The sequence below is a fragment of the Rhinoraja longicauda genome, chromosome 12, assembly GCF_053455715.1.
Source record: "Rhinoraja longicauda isolate Sanriku21f chromosome 12, sRhiLon1.1, whole genome shotgun sequence".
Classification (NCBI taxonomy): domain Eukaryota; kingdom Metazoa; phylum Chordata; class Chondrichthyes; order Rajiformes; family Arhynchobatidae; genus Rhinoraja; species Rhinoraja longicauda.
In genome coordinates, this window is record NC_135964.1 from 691509 (window position 1) to 711556 (window position 20048).

Consider the following 20048-nt stretch of genomic DNA (forward strand, 5'->3'; position numbering starts at 1 on the left):
ACCCAAAACATGGGCAGAATAATAGAAAGGTAGAGGTTATTAGGTGAGGTCACTACTAATGTCCTGGATAGCTAAAGGAAAACTGGGCAATGATGAACGACGAACATTGAAGATGTACAGCGCGTCAAAATGGAGAAGCTCACAGATCTCAAGCAGTTTTTTGGCTGGTTGAGCGATAAGTGTGGCCATGGAAGAATTGAAAGCAAGGAAGAGATGTTAAGTACCAACTGCTGCTGGATCAATTACCAAAATCAACCAATGGCCAAAGTCAATAGTAGCTATTGGGGTGCTGGATAAATAGCATTTTGTTTGAGTTGGAAGTCATAAGACACAGCAACATTCATCTCACTGCGCCATTTACACAAGGGCCAGCTTGTAAGCATCTGTAAGAGCCTGAAGAATGGTTCCAGCCTGAAACGCCACCCATCCTTTTTCTCCAGATGTGATGCCTGACCCGCTGAGTTACGCCAGCACTTTGTGTCTATGTTCAGTGTAAACAAGGAACCCAGTTTCTCTCTAATGCCGCATGATCTCCTGAACCTCTCCTGCATTTTCTGTTTCTCTTCTGTGCGAAGGTAGACCTGACAACAACATGTACAGCCAACAGGGACATTAATGTTACACAGATCTAACATCCATTGATGCAAGTTTCTAATACACACATCCTCATCCACAATTAGCAGATGTGCGTGTTCAGGATAAAAGCGACCGATTTTCTGTCGGCAGTCTTCCAATTTTTGGAGGGATTTCCGATAACATCACCAACTTGCAAGTGCCAACTGCCTGGGCACAGCCAATATGGAGAACTTGACTTTGCCCAAATAAAATAAACACAGTATCGATACATTTTGACAAAATGGACGTCTGTTTATTTTAGGTTAGAGATACAGAGCGGAAAAAGGCCCTTTGGCCCACCAAGTAAGTCCGTGCCGAGCAGCGATCCCCGTTACACTAGCACTAACCTACACACATGGTACAAGTTACAGTGTTTATTAAAATCAAATTAAATCACAAATCTGCACATTTTTGGAGTGTGGAGGGGAGTCAGAGAACTTGGGGAAAACCCACGCAGTCAGAGCGAGAACATAAAAACTCCGTGCAGGCAGCACCCGTAGTCAGGATCGAACCTGGGTCTCTGGTGCTGTAAGGCAGCAACTCTACCGCTGCGCCCCTGTGCCACCCCAAGTCGTGCCGACTTTCAACCAAAACATCCCAAAGATGTTTTACTTTTCTTAACTCGCCAGTGACTGACTTATCACTCAAACATTCAAGTGGTTGCTCCTAAATGTTATTGGAAAGCGTGACAAGATTAATGCATCAGCTATGAAGGGCTGGATGATCTTATCATAGTTATTGCCTTCAGTCTTGGTTGGAAGCTAAATTAATTTAATTGGTTCCACGACCTTCATTGAGAAAGCATTGCTCAAACCAGTCTCTTTGTTTATCATAAATCAATCTTTCGGAACTTTCACCCCCAAAACCATCAAAAATCATACAGCCATGCTCATCTTCTCTATCCACATGCCTCTCACTAACTCCTGTATCACCCTTCCACTCCCTCTCACCCCACGCTCACCCGCCACACACAAACCCTTACAAAGGTATTCCAGCTGTTCGGCACCATCTGGGACCCTGAAGGCTTTATGTTTCATCCTTGGCTGAAGCTGCGATTGCAGATAGAAGGGAGGGGCAATCTGGGACCCGAGATGAGATGGTCCGATGGAACATAAAATGCTGTGCACATTAAACTCTGTTTCACATAACATTCCTTCACGCTCCCGCAAGGATTCATGGCCTCAATGAGAAGACATCTGTCCTCACTATCATGACTTCTGTGCAACTCAACACTGCGTGGCAGTAATGCACCGATAATGCACTCCAACTCCATATTTAGATTTATTTTATTTTAGCTACTCGCCTTCTTTGTTGTCACCTAGAGAGTTGTTTAGCTATAAATCTCCAACACTGGTGATACTATTTCTTCCAATGTCATGGTTCGTGTTTATCTCTGTGCGTGTGGCTATGGATTATTATTGGTACTTCATTTGGTGAATGCAAAGTTGTTGCAGCAAAAGCTATCATTTTAGTTTAGAGATATGGCATGGAAGCAGGCCCTTTGGCCCATCGAGTCCACACTGACCATCGATCAACTCATTCTCACCAGTTCTAATTAGCCCACTTTTACATCCTCTCCCTACAAATTTGGGACAATTTACAGAGGCCAATTAAACTGCAAACCCGCACTTCTAGGGATGTGGGAAGAAACTGGAGCACACAGAGGAAACCCACGTGTCACAGGGAGAACGTGCAAACTCCACACAGACAACACCTGAGGTTAGGATCAAATCTGTGTCACGAGCAGCAGCTCTCCCAGCTGTGACACTGTGCTGCAAACAAAGACAGCCAAAACTCTTACGATGAACATTTCTGCAAATGTTATATATAGTTTGTTTGCTGGAGCCAAACTCTTTCTTGGAATTAAAAGGCACTGCCCTGAACACGCTTTAAATGAGTGTACAGGTAAACAAACAACAACAAAGCAGACGTACAAAAAATATCTAACACCACAGGCAACTCTGCATTGAAAGTATCTCTGCTCATGGTCACCAGCACCTTTCCACTTTCGTAGGCAGCTGAGCAAGTCGACTGTGACTGAGATGCAGCAAGAGTGCGGTGCCCAGGGTTATTGCCTAAGTTTCTGGCCTTCTGAAGAAGAACTCAAAGCAGTACCATTCGAGCAACAGTCCATTACATAGTGGTCTGCTGTTGTCACTTCTTCCTGCATTTGCAAATGCTAACAGGATACTTAAATACATGGACAACATGTTCACCAAGTCATCTACTCGGCTGTGAACACTGCAAGGGCTATTACTTACCCATTATTCCTGAAGTCTGACTTCCAACGCCATGCAGTAGCACCGGCTGGCTGCTGTCTGATCGTTGTGAGGAAGTAGGAGAGGACACTGTCGTACCATTGACTCTGACCTCTGCCTGTGGCTGCAGACAGCAAGAAGAAAAAAACAGATTACAACTCATTCCGTAGAAACAAGGAGCTGCAGATGCTGGTTTAGAGCACACAGTGCTGGAGTAACTCTGATCTAACAGCATGTCTGGGGGATATGGAGAGATGGCGTTTCAGGTCAGGACCATTCTTCAGACTGAGCTAGTTAGCTGTGACCAAGAGGTGTCAAGAGTGCGTTGCTGAGGGCCACTACGTTTCAGACCTTCTGAACAAGAACTCAAAGTTGCTGAAGCAGTTCAGTCTGAAGAAGGGCCCTGACCCAAAACGTCAAATGTTCATGTTCCCCAGAGATGCTGCGTGACCCACAAAGTTACTCCAGCAATTTGTGTCCCTTTGTTTTGACAACCCATTCCTCTGTGAGGTTGTGGAACAAATATCTGAGATGACTTGCAGCAATCAGCGTTTTGGTGGTAAAATCAATGGACAGATGGTACAGCAGGCTCACCTTGCATTGTCAGGCCAGTAGCTCTCTATGGTAGTGAGAAATAAATACATTTTATAATTTTCTTCTGCTTCCTTATTATTGCTAATTAATACAGCAGCTTTGGCTCACAACAGTCACTGGAAGAGGTCCTAACAAGGAGCAAAAACTTTTTTCACGAGGAAGAAAGGTTGTTGTAAAATAAGTATCACAGAAGTCACAGCCCTTCATGCAAGTTGGCTGCCTAACCCTCTGTGTTACACAGAATGTTGGAGTAACTCAGCGGGACAGGCAGCATCTCTGCATAGGTGACATTTCGGGTCGAGAACCTTCTTCAGAAATGTCACCCATTCCTTCTATCCAAAGATGCTGCCTGTACCGCTGAGTTACTCCAGCATTCTGTGTCTATCTACGGTGTAAACCAGCATTTGCAGTTCCTTCCCGACATATATCCCCCGGTGCTACTGCAAATTAGAAGTAAAATAAGTTCAAGTCATGAGCAGAATTAGGTCTTTCGGCCCATCATGTCTACTCTGCCATTCAATCATGGCTGATCCATCTCTCCCTCTCAACCCCATTGTAAATTTCCCCGGTGTGGGACGAATAAAGGAATATATATATATATATATATATATATATATATATTCTCTTGCCTTCTCCCTGTAGCCTTTGACACCCTTCCTAGTCAAGAACTTGTCAAGCTCTGCTTTAAAAATAACCTTGGTCTCCACAGCAATGCATTAGACAGATCCACCACCCTCTGACTAAAGAAATCCCTCTTTATCGTCTTTTTGCCAATAAGGAAGCAACGAGGCCCAGAAAGCTGGCAGTCAGTTGTTTCATTGTTGCAAAAGACAGGTTCCAGCAGCCTTGGAACTGGATGCAATACCTGTTCCAGAAGCTGCCTCAGTCTGTGCAGCTGCGATTCCAACTGCTTGTTGTGATCTTCCAGGATCTGCATCCTGGCCTCGAGGCGACCTTTGTGCTGACGAAGCAGTTTGGCTTCAGCGATGAGTTCGGCATCCCTGGGACTCTGTGGTGAAATGGGTATCATCTCTGGAGGGGATGGCAATGGAGACAGGCCTTTGTTTTCATGTTGTTGCTTCAGCTTCTCGTATTCAGACTGAAGGTTTCTGAAAAGGAAAAGAGTGCAAGTGAAACAAACTTCAAATTGAGGGCAAATTTCAAAGATTAAAATGGATTTGGAGCCTCCACACATGAAGTCGGAATTGATTGAAACTACTTCAGGGAAACAGGCCCTTCAGCCCACACGGAGAGGAGAGGAGAGGAGAGGATTAAGTTGGTTCCAGGGAAGTTGGTTTGTGGGAACTGCTCCAGTACATCGGGCCGACCGGACTTTGAATAATGGTGCCCGCATGTGTAATACATGCAAAACGAATTTCACTGTACTGTTGCACATGAGACAAATAAAGCACCATTGAATTGTGTCCTCTCATAACTGTATACACTGGAATTTAGAAGGATGAGGGGGGATCTTATTGAAACATATAAGATAATTAGGGGATTGGACACATTAGAGGCAGGAAACATGTTCCCAATGTTGGGGGAGTCCAGAACAAGGGGCCACAGTTTAAGAATAAGGGGTAGGCCATTTAGAACGGAGATAAGGAAGAACTTTTTCAGTCAGAGAGTGGTGAAGGTGTGGAATTCTCTGCCTCAGAAGGCAGTGGAGGCCAGTTCGTTGGATGCTTTCAAGAGAGAGCTGGATAGAGCTCTTAAGGATAGCGGAGTGAGGGGGTATGGGGAGAAGGCAGAAATGGGGTACTGATTGAGAGTGATCAGCCATGATCGCATTGAATGGCGGTGCTGGCTCGAAGGGCTGAATGGCCTACTCCTGCACCTATTGTCTATTGTCTATAACACATAATAATGATCAACAAGAGGCTTCTGAAATGGAATCTGCATGTATACTAACTGTTTTACGTTTACAGAGGACTCATTCCGTTCTATAAGGAATAATGTTGGAAGAAAGATTCTGCCCAGTAACACTTCCCGTAATTGATTCTTTCTGCAAGCCATTAAACCAGAGCATGCTTCACCAACTGCAAACATAGAAGTGAACCTGATAATTGCAAAGCTCAAAGGAAATGCTGATCGTGCCAATATTAGGGACGGATTGGCAGGCTCATGTTCTCAATCAGTAGACGGTCAAAGCCGGCAATCGTGATAACAAAACAACACTTCGGAAGGAAGTTCAACTTCACCCATTAAGTGCTTTAACCGACTCTCTTAGTACATTCTTTGTTGTGTTTGTAAAGGAAACAAGCTTTTTGACCGGTACGTCAAAAACATGGATATTTTCTTTTACTTTGAAGTCAAGCAAGTTATCAAAATGGGCAATTGTACAGGGATTTTCAACCTCTGATGATGGGTATGAAGGCGGCAATGGAAATGGGTGAAGAAAGGCACAAAATGTTGGAGTAACACAGCAGGACAGGAAGCATTTCTAGATAGAAGGAATGGGTGATGTTTCGGGTGGAGATCCTTCTTCAGACTGAGAGGTTCTCAGTTACTCTAGCATCTTGAGTCTATTCTCGGTGTAAACCAGCATCTGCACTTCCTTCCTACACAACGGAAATGGGTGGAGTATTTTCAGCAAGGCTAGATGACCTGACACAGCCTTGAACAGCCTTCTGTGAATCCATCTTAGATAACACAGATTTGGGATTGGGCAAGAGTAAGTACAGAGGTGACCAGATTCGTGTCACTGTTCTCCCATGCGTGCTTCTAATGCTGATTTTTGCAAGCCTGCGGATCTGCATGTTGGATGGAGTGTTCCTTGAGTCGATGGAAGAATCACATAGATTCAGACGGCACAGTGGCACAGCCTTACAGCGCTGCAGCCTTACAGTGCCAGAGACCTGGCTGGGTTCCATCCTGACTACAGGCACTGTCTGTATGGAGTTGGTATGTTCTCTGCGTGACCTCGTTGATTGTCCCCGGGTGCTCCGGTTTCCTCCCTCACTCCAAAGACGTACAAATTGTGGGTTAATTGGCTTTAGTAAAAATTGTAAATTGTCATCAGTTTGTAGGATAGTGTTAGTGTAAGGAGATCGCTGGTTGCCACGGACTCGGGGGGCCGAAAGGCCTGTTTCTGCGTTGTATTTCTAAACTCAACCAACCTTCATCTACAGCCTCACAATCTCACAGGTCCCAATACCATTGGCGCCAAAATCTCTGCCAGGTTTAGTTTTAGTCTAGTTTAGAAATATAGCTCAGAAACAGGCCCTTCGGTCCACCGCCCAGCGATCCCCTCACATTAACATTACACACACTAGGGACAATTTTACATTCATAACAACTGAATTATGTCTTTGGAATGTGGGATGAAACCGAAGATCTCAGAGAAACCCCATGGAGATCTCGGGGAGAATGCACAAACTCTGTACAGACAAGCACCCGTAGTCAGGATTGAACCCGGGTCTCTGGCGCTGTAAGGCCGTAGCTCTACCGCTGCGCCAACGTGCGGCGCCGGTGAGAGAAGGAAAGGGCTGTACGGGTCGAGGGTTTCAGTCGGGGACATCTACATCATCCTTCAGTGTGCTGGGTTGGGTTCCTGGAGAACATTCCTCTTTTAACATTTAGGCAAGAATTTTCAGCAAAATACTCAGCCATCTGTCACCACACTTGTATCTGCATACTTCCACTCACTGGGACCCAGGGAAAGTTAAAAACTTTCACAAGGGTCCAGAGAAACAATGCAGTGATGAAGTGGGAGCATTACTGGAAGTTGGATAAGGGCACAGAGAAGTGTACAAGATCATGAGGGGCATAGATAAGGTAGATGGCGGGGAACTTCTTCCACTGGTGGAAGGTTCAACAACGAGGGGACATAGATACAGGGTAAGGGGAGGGAGGTTTCGGGGGGATGTGAGAAAGAACTTTTTCACCCAGAGGGTGGTTGGAGTCTGGAACTCACTGCCTGGGGTGGTGGTGGAGGCGGGAACACTCACAACGTTTAAGAGGCATTTGGATGGGCACTTGAAATGCTACAACATTCAGGGCTACGGTCCAAATGCGGGAAAATGGGATTAAAATTAGACTGTGTTTGGTAACGGGCGGCATGGACATGATGGGCCGAAGGGCCTCTTTCTGTGCTGTAGGACTCTATGACTCGAGGGGGCTGAACGAAAAGAAAAGGTTGAGCAGGACTAGAACTCACTTCCTTGGAATGTAGGAGGATGAGGGGTGATCTTACAGTGGTGCACAAAATCATGAGAGGAGTAGATTGGGTAGACGCACAGAGTCTCTTGCCCAGAGTAGGGGAATCAAGAACCAGAGGACATGGGTTTATGGTGAGGGGTGATAGATTTAACAGGAACCTGAGGGGTAAAGTTTTCATACAAAGAGTGGTGGGTGTTTGGAACGAGCTGCCAGAGGAGGTAGTTGCGACATTTAAGAAACATTTAGACAGGTACATGGATGAGGCAGGTTTAGAGGTATATGGGTTAAATGCAGGCAAGTGGGACTAGTGTGGGTGGGACATGTTGGTCGGCTCTATTATCCAAACTTGCAGAGAAGGCGGGTTGAAGCTTGTGCTTGTAACTGATCAACAATGAGGCAAGTTTTACAAGTAGAATTTGTGCAGGCAAATGGGACAAGCTTAGATGGGCTGCCTGGTCGGCATGGCTAGTTGGATGGATCACCTGGTCGGCATAGCTAGTTAGATGGGCCATCCAGTCAGTATGGCTAGTTAGATGGGCCACCAGTCAGTATGGCTAGTTAGATGGGCCATCTGGTCAGTATGGCTAGTTAGATGGGCCATCCGGTCGGCATGGCTAGTTAGATGGGCCATCCGGTCGGCATGGCTAGTTAGATGGGCCATCTGGTCAGTATGACTAGTTAGATGGGCCACCAGTCAGTATGGCTAGTTAGATGGGCCATCCAGTCGGCATGGCTAGTTAGAGGGCCACCTGGTCAGTATGGCTAGTTAGATGGGCCACCAGTCAGTATGGCTAGTTAGATGGGCCATCTGGTCAGTATGGCTGGTTAGATGGGCCATCTGGTCAGTATGGCTGGTTAGATGTGCCACCAGTCAGTATGGCTGGTTAGATGGGCCACCAGTCAGTATGGCTAGTTAGATGGGCCATCTGGTCAGTATGGCTAGTTAAGATGATCCATCTGGTCAGTATGGCTGGTTAGATGGGCCATCTGGTCAGTACGGCTAGTTAGATGGGCCATCTGGTCAGTATGGCTGGTTAGATGATCTGTCTGGTCAGTATAGCTGGTTAGATGGGCCATCTGATCAGTATGGCTAGTTAGATGGGCCATCCATGGCTGGTTGGGATGGTGGGCCTGTTTCTGTGCTACTTGACTCTATGACCCTGGAAGTGGTGTAACTGGGTCCTGACTGGATCTGCTGTTCATGTCTGCCTGTATCCTAACCTGTTTTCATCCTCCAGGTCAGCGAGGATTCTTTCCAGCTCTCCCCTCTCTTCGCTCTCCAAGGAGATGAGGATTTGAGCGGGGCTCCGAGGCTGACTCACTGGCGACTCCTGGTTCAGACTCTGGCAGTAGTGCTGGATCAGCAGATGCTCATCATCTCTGCAACACAACGCAAACAAAGTGCATCAATGCATTGCCACCCATCACCGGCACTCAGAAACCCAGCCCCACACATGTGCTACATTGCCACCCATCACCGGCACTCAGAAACCCAGCCCCACACATGTGCTACATTTCTAAAGGTGAGAATCTGTTGAATTTTATCAAAAGGTTGAAATGAAAGGGAAAATCCCTCATTGTATAATTTTTTATCAGTCTCTTACAATCTTGCAGCCTTGCCTTTCTGATTCATGCGTGCATGACCTTTGGAGTAAGAAGTGGTTCAGGCTGGTCGGTTCCAATCTCTGCTTTATATATTCTTGCCTTGCCTTAGACACCATAAAAACTTGCCTACCACCTGACTGACTTCTAAATGGTGTCAAATGACAATAGCTGAATGACAATGGTGCTGAATTACAGGATTAGTTACTCCTCCAGCCACAAAACCTGCACCTGAACACCCATACATCCGTCTGGACCCCCCAACCTGATCTCCCGGTTGCCAAACACTTTAATTCCCTTTCCCACATTGACCTTTCTGTCCTAGGCCTCCACCATTGACAGAGTGAGGCCAAATGCAAATTGGATGAACAGCATCTCACATTTCGCTTGGGCCGCTGACAACCCAGTGAAATTAATATTGATTTCTCTGACTTCAAGTAACCCTTGCATCCCCTCTCTCTCCATCCCTCCCCCACCCAAGTCGCACCAGCTTCAAAGTCGTCTTGTTGAGTCTAATTGTCTGTACTCGTTCTCACCTAGGATACAGCAAACAGTGGGTCTGTTTCCGCTATCATTGCAAATTTTGTGCATATCTTTCATTAATTTGTTCTATATCTCTCTACATCACCGTCTATATCTCTCATTTCTTTTTCCCCTGACTCTGTCTGTAGAAGGGCCTTGACCCAAAACATCACCTATTCCTTTTCTCCAGAGGTGCTGCCTGTCCCGCTGAGTTACTTCATTTTCTTGTCTACCCAAAAGGAGAAGTCTTAAAATTCCAAAACACCACCATGATTTTAACATATTTGTGGAGTGAACATGCAATGATTTTGAAGTCGCTGAATGTGTCACAGGGAAAGTTGACACAAAACTACGAGGCAGTGAAGGAATGTTATAAATTGCCCCTGAATGTCTGCTTCATGCACACCTTTTGATTTGTGCATGCATTTACTTTGATGGTGGAAAGAAAAACAGGCATTATGTAAAGCAGCCAGCTGATCCACTCAGTGGTATCTACAGTCCATATCTCTGTTACCCACAATAGTGAGTGGCCTGGATAGAGTGGATGTGGAGAGGATGTTTCCACTAGTGGGAGAGTCTAGGACTAGAGGTTAAAATTAAAGAATTTTAAATTTAAATTTAAATTTAAATTTTAACATTTTAACATCCTCAGAATTAAAGGATGTTCCTTTAGTAAGGAGACGAGGAGGAAATTATTTAGTCAGAGGGTGGTGAAGGTTGTGGAGGCCAAGTCAATGGATATTTTTAAGGCAGAGATAGATAGATTCTTGATTAGTACGGGTGTCAGGGGTTATGGGGAGAAGGCAGGAGAATGGGGTTAGGAAGGAGAGAGAGATCATCCATGATTGAATGGCAGAGTAGACTTGATGGGCCTAATGGCTTAATTTTGCTCCTTTTACTTATGACCTTGCCCTCTTAAAAAAGGTGTTTCGTAAATGGAGAACTACATTTGCTTTGGTCACCGTCGCATCAATTATATTAAAACCTGCGCTGGTCGTGGAAGGTCATACGAGAGCAGGATCAAGAATGTGCATGTTAAAAAAAACAGGAGTGCACACACACAATCCTGAGGAGCTGCTCTTCATTTTACAATTAGTGTTTTGAGTAAATTCAGAATAGTCATCATGATTTTAACTGTGGTCTGTGAAATTGCTTTGCATGCACAGCTGAAATCACTGCAGTTACAAATGTCAGAAACTTGTTTTTTTTGTATGGGACACAAAACCTCTCCATCGGACTAGTATTCAGATGGTGTACATCTGCCCATTTTTTAAGGCATTGTATAGATTTATTTTCTTGTTCCATGCAGTTATTCAACATTTGTCAACGTCAATGTTGACAGTCATACCAAAAGAATGATACAATACCGATTGACACTGGATTACTTGTTTACCTTGTGCTCTACTCACACCCCTCAGTTCAACCCCCACCACCCTGGTAATGGACAATTAAAATTGGCATGAAGATCGACACAAAAATCTGGAGTAACTCAACGGGTCAGATGGCATCTCTGGAGAGAAGGAACAGGTAACGTTTAGGGGTAGCATTGTGGCACAGTGGTAGAGTTGCTCCCTCACAGTGCCAGGGACCCAGGTTCGATCCTGACTACTGGTGCTGTTAGTATGGAGTTTGTACAGGTTTGTAGGTTAATTGGCTATGATCCCTAATGTGTAGGTTAGTGCTAGTATGCGGGGATCGGTGTAGTGGTTGGCACGGACTCAGTGGGATGAAGGGCCTGTTTCCTCGGTGTACCTCCAAACTAAAAAACAAATTTCAACACATCTCACAAAGCATGGATAGGGCCCAGCAGTCCATTCGAGACCCACGCCCTTTCTGTGCAGGGACTGTGCATACCAAGCACCTCGTGAGTCATCAATCCTGTTTTTAGCTCAGAAATCCTCAGGGTAAGTTTTAGTAATGGCTGGATTTGCAGGAAAATCAGCAGCAGTTTTGCACATAACTGCTGGCGTTTCTTTGCCAGTGGTTGTGGCAGTAAGTTTGAGATGACGGTGCAAGGGAGCATGAAGTTCCCTTCATTCCCCGGGGAGTGGGGGGGGGGGGGGAGTGCATCCAAATGACGTCTGCCTTATTGAACCTGAAGCAACTTCCTATTCACTTCAACGTAAAGATTTCCAGTGAATTCTCTTTTATAATTTCCAGAGTTAATTTGAATAGTGAAAATTACTTTTATGCATTATTACTTCTAAAATAGCGAATAATGTGACGGGGGGCACAATGGCAGAGCTGCTGTCTTACAGGACCAGAGACCCGGGTTTGATCCTGACTACGGGTGCTGTCTGAACGGAGTTTGTACGTTCTCCCTGTGACCTCTCACACTACAAAGTCAGACATTTTGAGATTATTTGGCTTCTGTAAATCATCCTTAGTGTATACGATAGTGTTAGCGTACAGGGTGATTGCTAGTTGGTGCGGACTCAGTGGGCCTAAGGGCCTGTTTCGACGCTGTATCTCTAAACTAATTTTAATAATCCAATTAGCTTTAAAAGTTTTAAAATCTAGGAGCTATTCGGAACAAAGCAAAAATTTTCAACAGACTTGACCACTGACTAAACCAGGCTTGTAAACCAACATGTGCAGCTCCTTGTTTCTACTTAGTCTGCTTTAGTCAGACTAGATGAAGCTGCGGATGTTGGTGTACAAAAAAGGGCAGTAAATACTGGAGTTACTCCGCGGGTCAGGCAACATCTCTGGAGAACACATCCATAGATGCTATCTGACCGGCTGAGTTCCTCCAGCACTGTGTTCTTTTCAGTCAGACTAAAGTCTGGTATAGTCTTTACATTAAGACAAAGTCAAGTCATCTTAGCTCTTTAGAGGGTGGGCCATGCTTCACTCCCCGTGTAAAATCACTCACATTGTGGAGAACACACTGAATGGCTTTGCCAATGAGAAGCTTATTGGTTTTCTGAAGGGTCCCCACCCGAAACATCACCCATCCTTTTCATTCAGAGATGCTGCCTGACCCACTGAGTTCCTCCAGCGTTTTGTGTCTATCCTTTCTGTAGTTCTTTTCTACACACCATGCTGGCTTTGTTTGATTTGTTCCCAACGTGAAATCCATGCTCAGGAAGTGTTGGCTGGTGACGTCCACAGGCAGCTTACCGCTGACTGGAAAATTCAGCCCAGCAGCAAGAACAACTGCTTGCAGTTATATAATGCCTTTCATGTGCTGCAATCTCTGGCTTGGCCCTGATCACTTCACAGAACGTCGATGAGATATTCACATCCGGCACCAAAAGGTGCGTTCGTGAAGTTAAAAATGAACTCCAGCAGTCTTCTGCACCATCAGTCACATATGAATGAAGGAAAACATTGCCGAATTTTCCCAATCATGGATTGCCACCTCTGCTGCTCTGAGCAGCATGTGTGTCATTCTAATTCCACTGTAATGTAAATTGTGAATGCACAGATGGAGTCAATTTGGCCATAACTATTTTCCAGCTAAGGATCTTGAAGGGTAACAGCAACAAGCTACATGCAATCAGTCAGCCTCGGCACTGGTACATGACGATGGCACAAAAACAGGAGGAATAATTCGAGTCACAGCGTTGAAACAGGCTCTTCGGCCCAACTTGCCCATGCTGACAAACATGCCCCATCCACACTCGTCACAGCTGCCTGCTTTTGCCTGGCCCATATCCCTCTCAACATATCCTATCCATGTACCTGTGTAAATGTATCTTAAACGTTGCGATAGTATCTGCCTCAACTACCTCCTCCAGGAGCTCGTTTCATACAGCAACCACCATCTGTGTGAAAAAGATTCCTATTAAATCTTTCCCCCTCACCATAAATCCATGTCCTCTGGTTCTCGATTCCCCTAGTCTGAGCAAAACACTCTGGGCATAGACCTGATCTATTCCTCGCATGATTTTGTATACCTCCATAAGATCACCCCTCATCCTCATGCATTCCAAGGAATAGCCTGTTGAGTCCTAGGCTGCTCAACCTCTCCCTCAGGCTCAGCTCCTCGACTGCTGGCAACATCCTGGTAAATCTTCTCTGCACCCTTTCCAGCTTGACACCATCTTTCCAACAACATAGTGATCAAAACTGAACAGAATATTCTAAATGTGGCCTCACCAAGCCTTCCAGAGGGAAGCTATCTGTATGTGGAATAAGCAAACCACAGTCCACGTTTCAGGAATACAACACAGTGGTGGGTGAAAGTTTAAAGTCACTGTCAGCACCAATAATCTCTGTACTATTCAAAGAGAGGAAAAAAAATGTTTTTATGATGCACTCAGGATAAAGCAGCAAAGTCTTAGAGCATCAATGAGCTTCCCCCACTAGGAGTATAGATACATAGAAAATAGGTGCAGAAGTAGGCCATTCGAGCCAGCACTGCCATTCAATGTTGCCATCCTTTAAAAGTTCAACGGGGACATTCCCAGCCATTTTAGTTCATAATTATTTCTCTCCTTAATTTATTTTATGCACATATTAAACATTAATCAGTGGAATAAACTCATTTGAGTTCTTAAATCTTCAGGGGTTAATATCCTGAAGCGGTTCTTGGACAGCTTATGTGAAGAAGGTGAATGAATTGTTGAACATTAAATGGAGCTTGGCACAAAGATTGTACCAACAGGGTACACGTCACAGATAAGCTGCAACAGAACTCGGGCAATACTGTGACAACACTCCCATTGGCAAGAGGGATGGGTTGAATGGTCCCTTTCTACGGCAGAACAATGTTATACTTCTATTCCATGTTCAACTGCACCTCGAGTGATGCAGCTGAGATGATGTGGCTGCAGTCCCTTGGGATGGGGAAACATGCAGGTGTCAGACCTAAAATAAACACTAAGGATCCTGAGAGCAAGTGGCAGTGGTACAACTCACTGATCTGAATAATGGTGTGCACCCATGATATGAAGCCACCTTTAACAGGTTAAAACACACACTGCCAAGATTGCTGTCTGTCGGTCATGGGAGTCTTTGCCAATGCTGGTCAATTTCCTTGCTCTTCCTTTACCTGCACCTTCCTGTGCTTGTTACACCTCTCACATTCCTGGACCAACTCATATAAACAAGGGGACAGGTAGCATCTCTGGAGAGACTGCAGTCTGAAGAAGGGTTCCAACCCAAATCCTTTTTCCTCAGAGATGCTGCCCGACCCGCTGAGTTACTCGAGCACTTTACATCTATTTTCAATATAAACCAGCATCTACAGTTCCTTCCTACACAGGAAATAGAGGCTTAGAGACCAATGAAATATTTTTAAATTTGGCATCATGTTTGGAGTAGAAATGGTGGGCTGAAAGGACTGTTCCTATTCTGTACTCTTCTATGTTCTCTTACAATTAACTTATTTCAGCGTAAAATAGAAAAACAAATTGCACAATTAAAAACAGACAGGTCCAAACGCCTTATGAAAGGTCTGCCTGATGTAATGAAACAATTTGTGAATCAGCAGTAATTAACAACTTTGAATAAATACAACCAATTAAGCCCGGCTATTAATCAATGCAACATTTCATTGGTTTGTGAATTTGTAAAAACCTCTGAAAATGAAAACCTCTAAAGTCATTGCTCACATGTAAGTCTATCAGGCAAGTCAAATAATTCAATGCATATTAATCTTAACCTTAATATTGTAAATTTAAATACAGGACATCATCTCCCATCACTCTCGTCCAGAGCAATCAACTGGCAAAGTTGAAATACTGTTCATTTAAAATCAGATGGGAGGACATGATCTTATAAAAAGAACTCTGGCACGAATCATTCATGATTCCCAAGTAAAACATTGGGAGATGTAAATTCTCTCCAACACTATTTTTCTACGACATGCCAAATGATCGTTTCACCTGAGAGTTATTACAGTCACAGCATGGTAACGGCCCTTCAGCCAACTCATCCATGCTAACCAAGATGCCCCAACTATGTTAGTCCCACTTGCCTGCATTTGGCCCCGACCCCTCTAAGCATTTGTTATCCACCCTCGTTTAAATGTTGTTTGTACTATCTGCCTCAACTACTTCCTCTGGCAGTTTCTTCCATCTACCCATTAGCCTCTGCATGAAAACATTGCCCCTCAGGTTCCCAATAATTATTTCTCCTCTCACCTGAAACCTGTGCCTTCTAGTTCTTAATTTTCCCTGCCCTGGGAAACCTGCATTCACCCCATCTATTCCTGTTGTGATTTTATACATCTCTGTAAGATCTCCTCTCAGCCTCCTTTGTTTCAAAGAACAAAGTCCTAGCCTTCTCCCTGTAGCTCAGGTGCTTGAGTACTGGCAACATTCTTGTACATTTGTACATGCCCTCTCAGGGGTTTAGTCATTAAGTAAAGTGGTTAGGGGCAGCACAGTGGCACAACGGTAAAGTTGCTGCCTCAGAGCACCAGACACCCAGGTTCCATCCTGACTATGGGTGCTGTCTGCACGGAGTTTGTACATTCTCCCTGTGACTTGTTGGGTTTTCTCCTGGTGCTCTGGTTTCTTACAACATTCCAAAGATATGCAGGTTTGTAGGTTAATTGGTCTCTGTAAATTGTCCCTTGTGTGTAGGATAGATCTAGTGTATGGGTCAGTGTGGACTCAGTGGGCCTGTTTCCATGCTGTATCTCTAAACTAAACTAAACCCTATTAACTGGGGGAATCACCCGACTTTAAGTGATTAAGGGACTGCTTGTCATTAAATTCAGACACAATAATCCATACCCTCAACAGTGATGTGAAGGAAGAGCACCTCAACATTGCAAAGTCTTTCAAATACTTGAGCCTTAATTCATCACCAGGATGTGGCCAGCAACCGTGGAAAATTCTAGACTCATCTCTGATTTGTGTCAATAGACAATAGGTGCAGGAGTAGGCCATTCAGCCCTTCGAGCCAGCACCGCCATTCAATGCGATCATGGCTGATCACTCCCAATCAGTACCCCGTTCCTGCCTTCTCCCCATACCCCCTCACTCCGCTATCCTTAAGAGCTCTATCCAGCTCTCTCTTGAAAGCATCCAATGAACTGGCCTCCACTGCCTTCTGAGGCAGAGAATTCCACACCTTCACCACTCTCTGACTGGGCTAGGAGTAGAATTAGGCCATGCAGCCCAACAAGTCGACTCCGCCATTCAATCATGGCTGATCCACAGTGCATTCAGAAAGTATTCAGACCCAGTCACTTTCTCCACATTTTGTTACGTTACAGCCTTATATAAAAATGGACTAAATTATTTTGTTTTTTAATCATCAACCTGCACACAATACCCCAGAATAAAAAAGGTGTTTAGAAATTTTTGCAAAGTAATTAAAAAGAAATAACTGAAACATCACATTTACATAAGTATTCAGACGCTTTACTCAGTACTTTGTTGAGGCACCTTTGGCAGCAATTACAGCCTCAAGTCTTCTTGGGTATGACGCTACAAGCTTGGCACACCTGTATTCGGGTAATTTCTCCCATTCTTCTCTGCAGATCCTCTCAAGCTCTGTCAGGTTGGATGGAGAGCGTCGATGCACAGCTATTTTCAGATCCCTCCAGAGATGTTCGATCGGGTTCAAGTCCGGGCTCTGGCTGGGGCACTCAAGGACATTCACAGATTTGTCACAAAGCCACTCCTGTGTTGTCTTGGTTGCGTGCTTAGGGTCGTTGTCCTGTGGGAAGGTGAACCTCCGCCCCAGTCTGAGGTCCAGAAGGCTCTGGAGCAGGTTTTCATCAAGGATCTCTCTGTACTTTGCACTGTTCATCTTTCCCTCGATCTAGTCTCCCAGTTCCTGCCGCTGATAAACATCCCCACAGCATGATGCTGCAAACACTATGCTTCAACGTAGGTATGGTATTGGCCAGGTGATGAGCAGTTTCCTCCAGAATGCTTCGCATTCAGGCCAAAGAGTTCAATCTTGGTTTCATCAGACCAGAGAATCATGTTTCTCATGGTCTGAGAGTCCTTTAGGTGCCTTTTGGCAAACTCCAAGTGGGCTGTCATGTGCCTTTCACTGAGGAGTGGCTTCCGTCTGGCCACTCTACCATAAAGGCCTGATTGGTGGAGTGCTGCAGATATAGTTGTCCTTCTGGAAGGTTCTACCATCTTCGCAGAGGAACTCTGGAGCTCTGTCAGAGTGACCATCGGGTTCTTGGTCACCTCCCTGACCAAGGGCCTTCTCCCCCAGATTGCTCAGTTTGGCTGGGCAGCCAGCTCTATGAATACTCCTGGTGGTTCCAAAGTTCTTCCATTTAAGAATGACGGAGGCCACTGTGCTCTTTGGGACCTGCAATGCTGCAGAAATTGTTTTATACCCTTCCCCAGATCTGTGTCTCGACACAATCCTGTCTCGGAGGTCTACGGACAATTCCTTCGTCTTCATGGCTTGGTTTTTGCTCTGACATGCACTGTCAACTGTGGGACCTTATACAAATCATGTCCAATCAATTTAATTTACCACGGGTGGACTCCAATCAAGTTGTACAAACATCTCAAGGATAATCAATGGAAACAGGATGAACCTAAGCTCAATTTTGAGTGTCATCGCAAAAGGCCTGAACACTTATGTAAATGTGATATTTCAGTTATTTCTTTTTAATTACTTTTAATTTGCAAAAATGTCTAAATACCTGTTTGCGCTTCTTCATTCTGGGGTATTGTGTGATAAAATAAATGAAATTAATCCATTTTAAAATAAGGCTGTAATGTAACAAAATGTGGAAAAAGTGAAGGGGTCTGAATACTTGCTGAATCTCTCCCTCCAAATCACATTCTCCTGCTTTCTCCCCACAAACTCTGACACCCACACTAATCAAGAATCGATCTAACTTTGCCTTAAAAATATCCACTGACTTGGCCTCCACAGCCTTGTGTGGCAAAGAATTCCACAAATTCACCCTGACCAAATAAATTTCTCCTCATCTGCTTCCTAAAAGAAAGTCCTTTAATTCTGAGGCTCTGACTAGTCCTACACTCCCACCAGTGGTAACGTCCTCTCCACATCAACTCTATCCAAGCCTTTCACTGTTCTGTATGTTTCAATGAGGTCCCCCCTTGTGTAGACTGAGAGATGGTCCCTGTCCTAACAACAACTGCACTGCTCTGTTGCAGTTCCATTCAAACCAACAATTTAGTCACACAGAGTTCAAATGTCAACCGTTGTGTAAATTAAGCTCTGTTAAGAGCACAGTGCAAAGGAAGACTGCTTATACCACACAAACCTGCTGGCTCGAAGTTTAGAAATAAGGTTCGTTTGTGAGCTGAATAAATGGAATGAACCAGCAAGATGGATGATACTAAGAACGGTAAGGATGATATTCTAGATGAATTTAATTAATGCAGCCTATTGCTTTATATTTAAAGTACAGGTCTTCCCAGTTTACAAATGCCAGACTTTGTGCAGTCCGTACATATGAAGCAGCATTTGGAAAACCAGCGGGATGGACTCACCAGCTGCTGTGGGCTACAGGTGACTATGCTTGACACTAGCTGGAATTCTGCCACCTCGACCCCATGAAGAATACATTTTAGTTAACAGTGTCCGTTTTTGTCGTATGTCCCAGATAAAACAATGAAATTCTTACTTGCAGCAACTTGCACATCTCTGATAAAATCTGAACATCAGCTTGTTTTGAGGGGGTGGGCGGCACAGTGGGAGAGGTCCTGCTTTACAGCACCAGAGAGCCGGGTTCGATCCTGACTATGGGTGAAACTATCTAGAGATACGTTTCACCTGGGCTGGCAGTAAAGTCCTTTTTAAAAGCCTCAACAGCATTAAAAACCTTGTCTGCGGCACAATCTTTTAAAAGAATGCCATTTCTAGCCCAAGATAGGCTTGGATTAAATTTATTAATATCAGATTTATTATCACAAATAGCAAAAGAAGGTTTAAAATGCTCTTCCACACTATCTAATCCTGTGGGACAAGCCACCTCTACAGACATCTTCTATGAACAGTTCTTAGGAAATGAAGCCTGCTGTAACCTTGGGAGGATCTGTAAACATAATTGTCATCCACTCCAGAACCTAAAAAGACCATAAATACTAGGGCCTGCACTCGCTGGAGTTTAGAAGAATGAGGGGGGAGCTCATTGAAAAGTATAAAATAGTGAAAGGCTTGGATAGAGTGGATGCGGAGAGGATGGTTCCACTAGTGAGAGTCTAGGACTAGAGGTCAAAGCCTCAGAATTAAAGGACGTTCCTTTAGGAAAGAGATGAGGAGGGATTTATTTAGTCAGAGGGTGGTGAAACTGTGCAATTCTTTGTCACATACAGCTGTGGAGGCCAAGTCTATGGATAGTTTTTAAGGCAGCGTTAGATTCTTGATTAGTACGGGTGTCAGAGGTTG

General features: G+C 44.7%; 1 protein-coding gene across 11 annotated transcripts in view; it reads right to left on the reverse strand.

Moving 5' to 3' along the window:
* The window catches only part of dmd (dystrophin), a 1595363-nt gene that overhangs the window by 37318 nt on the left and 1537997 nt on the right, over positions 1 to 20048 (reverse strand). For all 11 annotated transcript variants that reach the window (XM_078408877.1, XM_078408870.1, XM_078408878.1 and 8 more), the window contains 3 exons: positions 8850 to 9008; positions 4333 to 4576; positions 2877 to 2997 (listed from right to left, as the gene is read on the reverse strand). In XM_078408877.1, coding sequence (XP_078265003.1) covers positions 2877 to 2997; positions 4333 to 4576; positions 8850 to 9008 — 524 coding nt within the window. The remainder of the gene's footprint in view (positions 1 to 2876; positions 2998 to 4332; positions 4577 to 8849; positions 9009 to 20048) is intronic.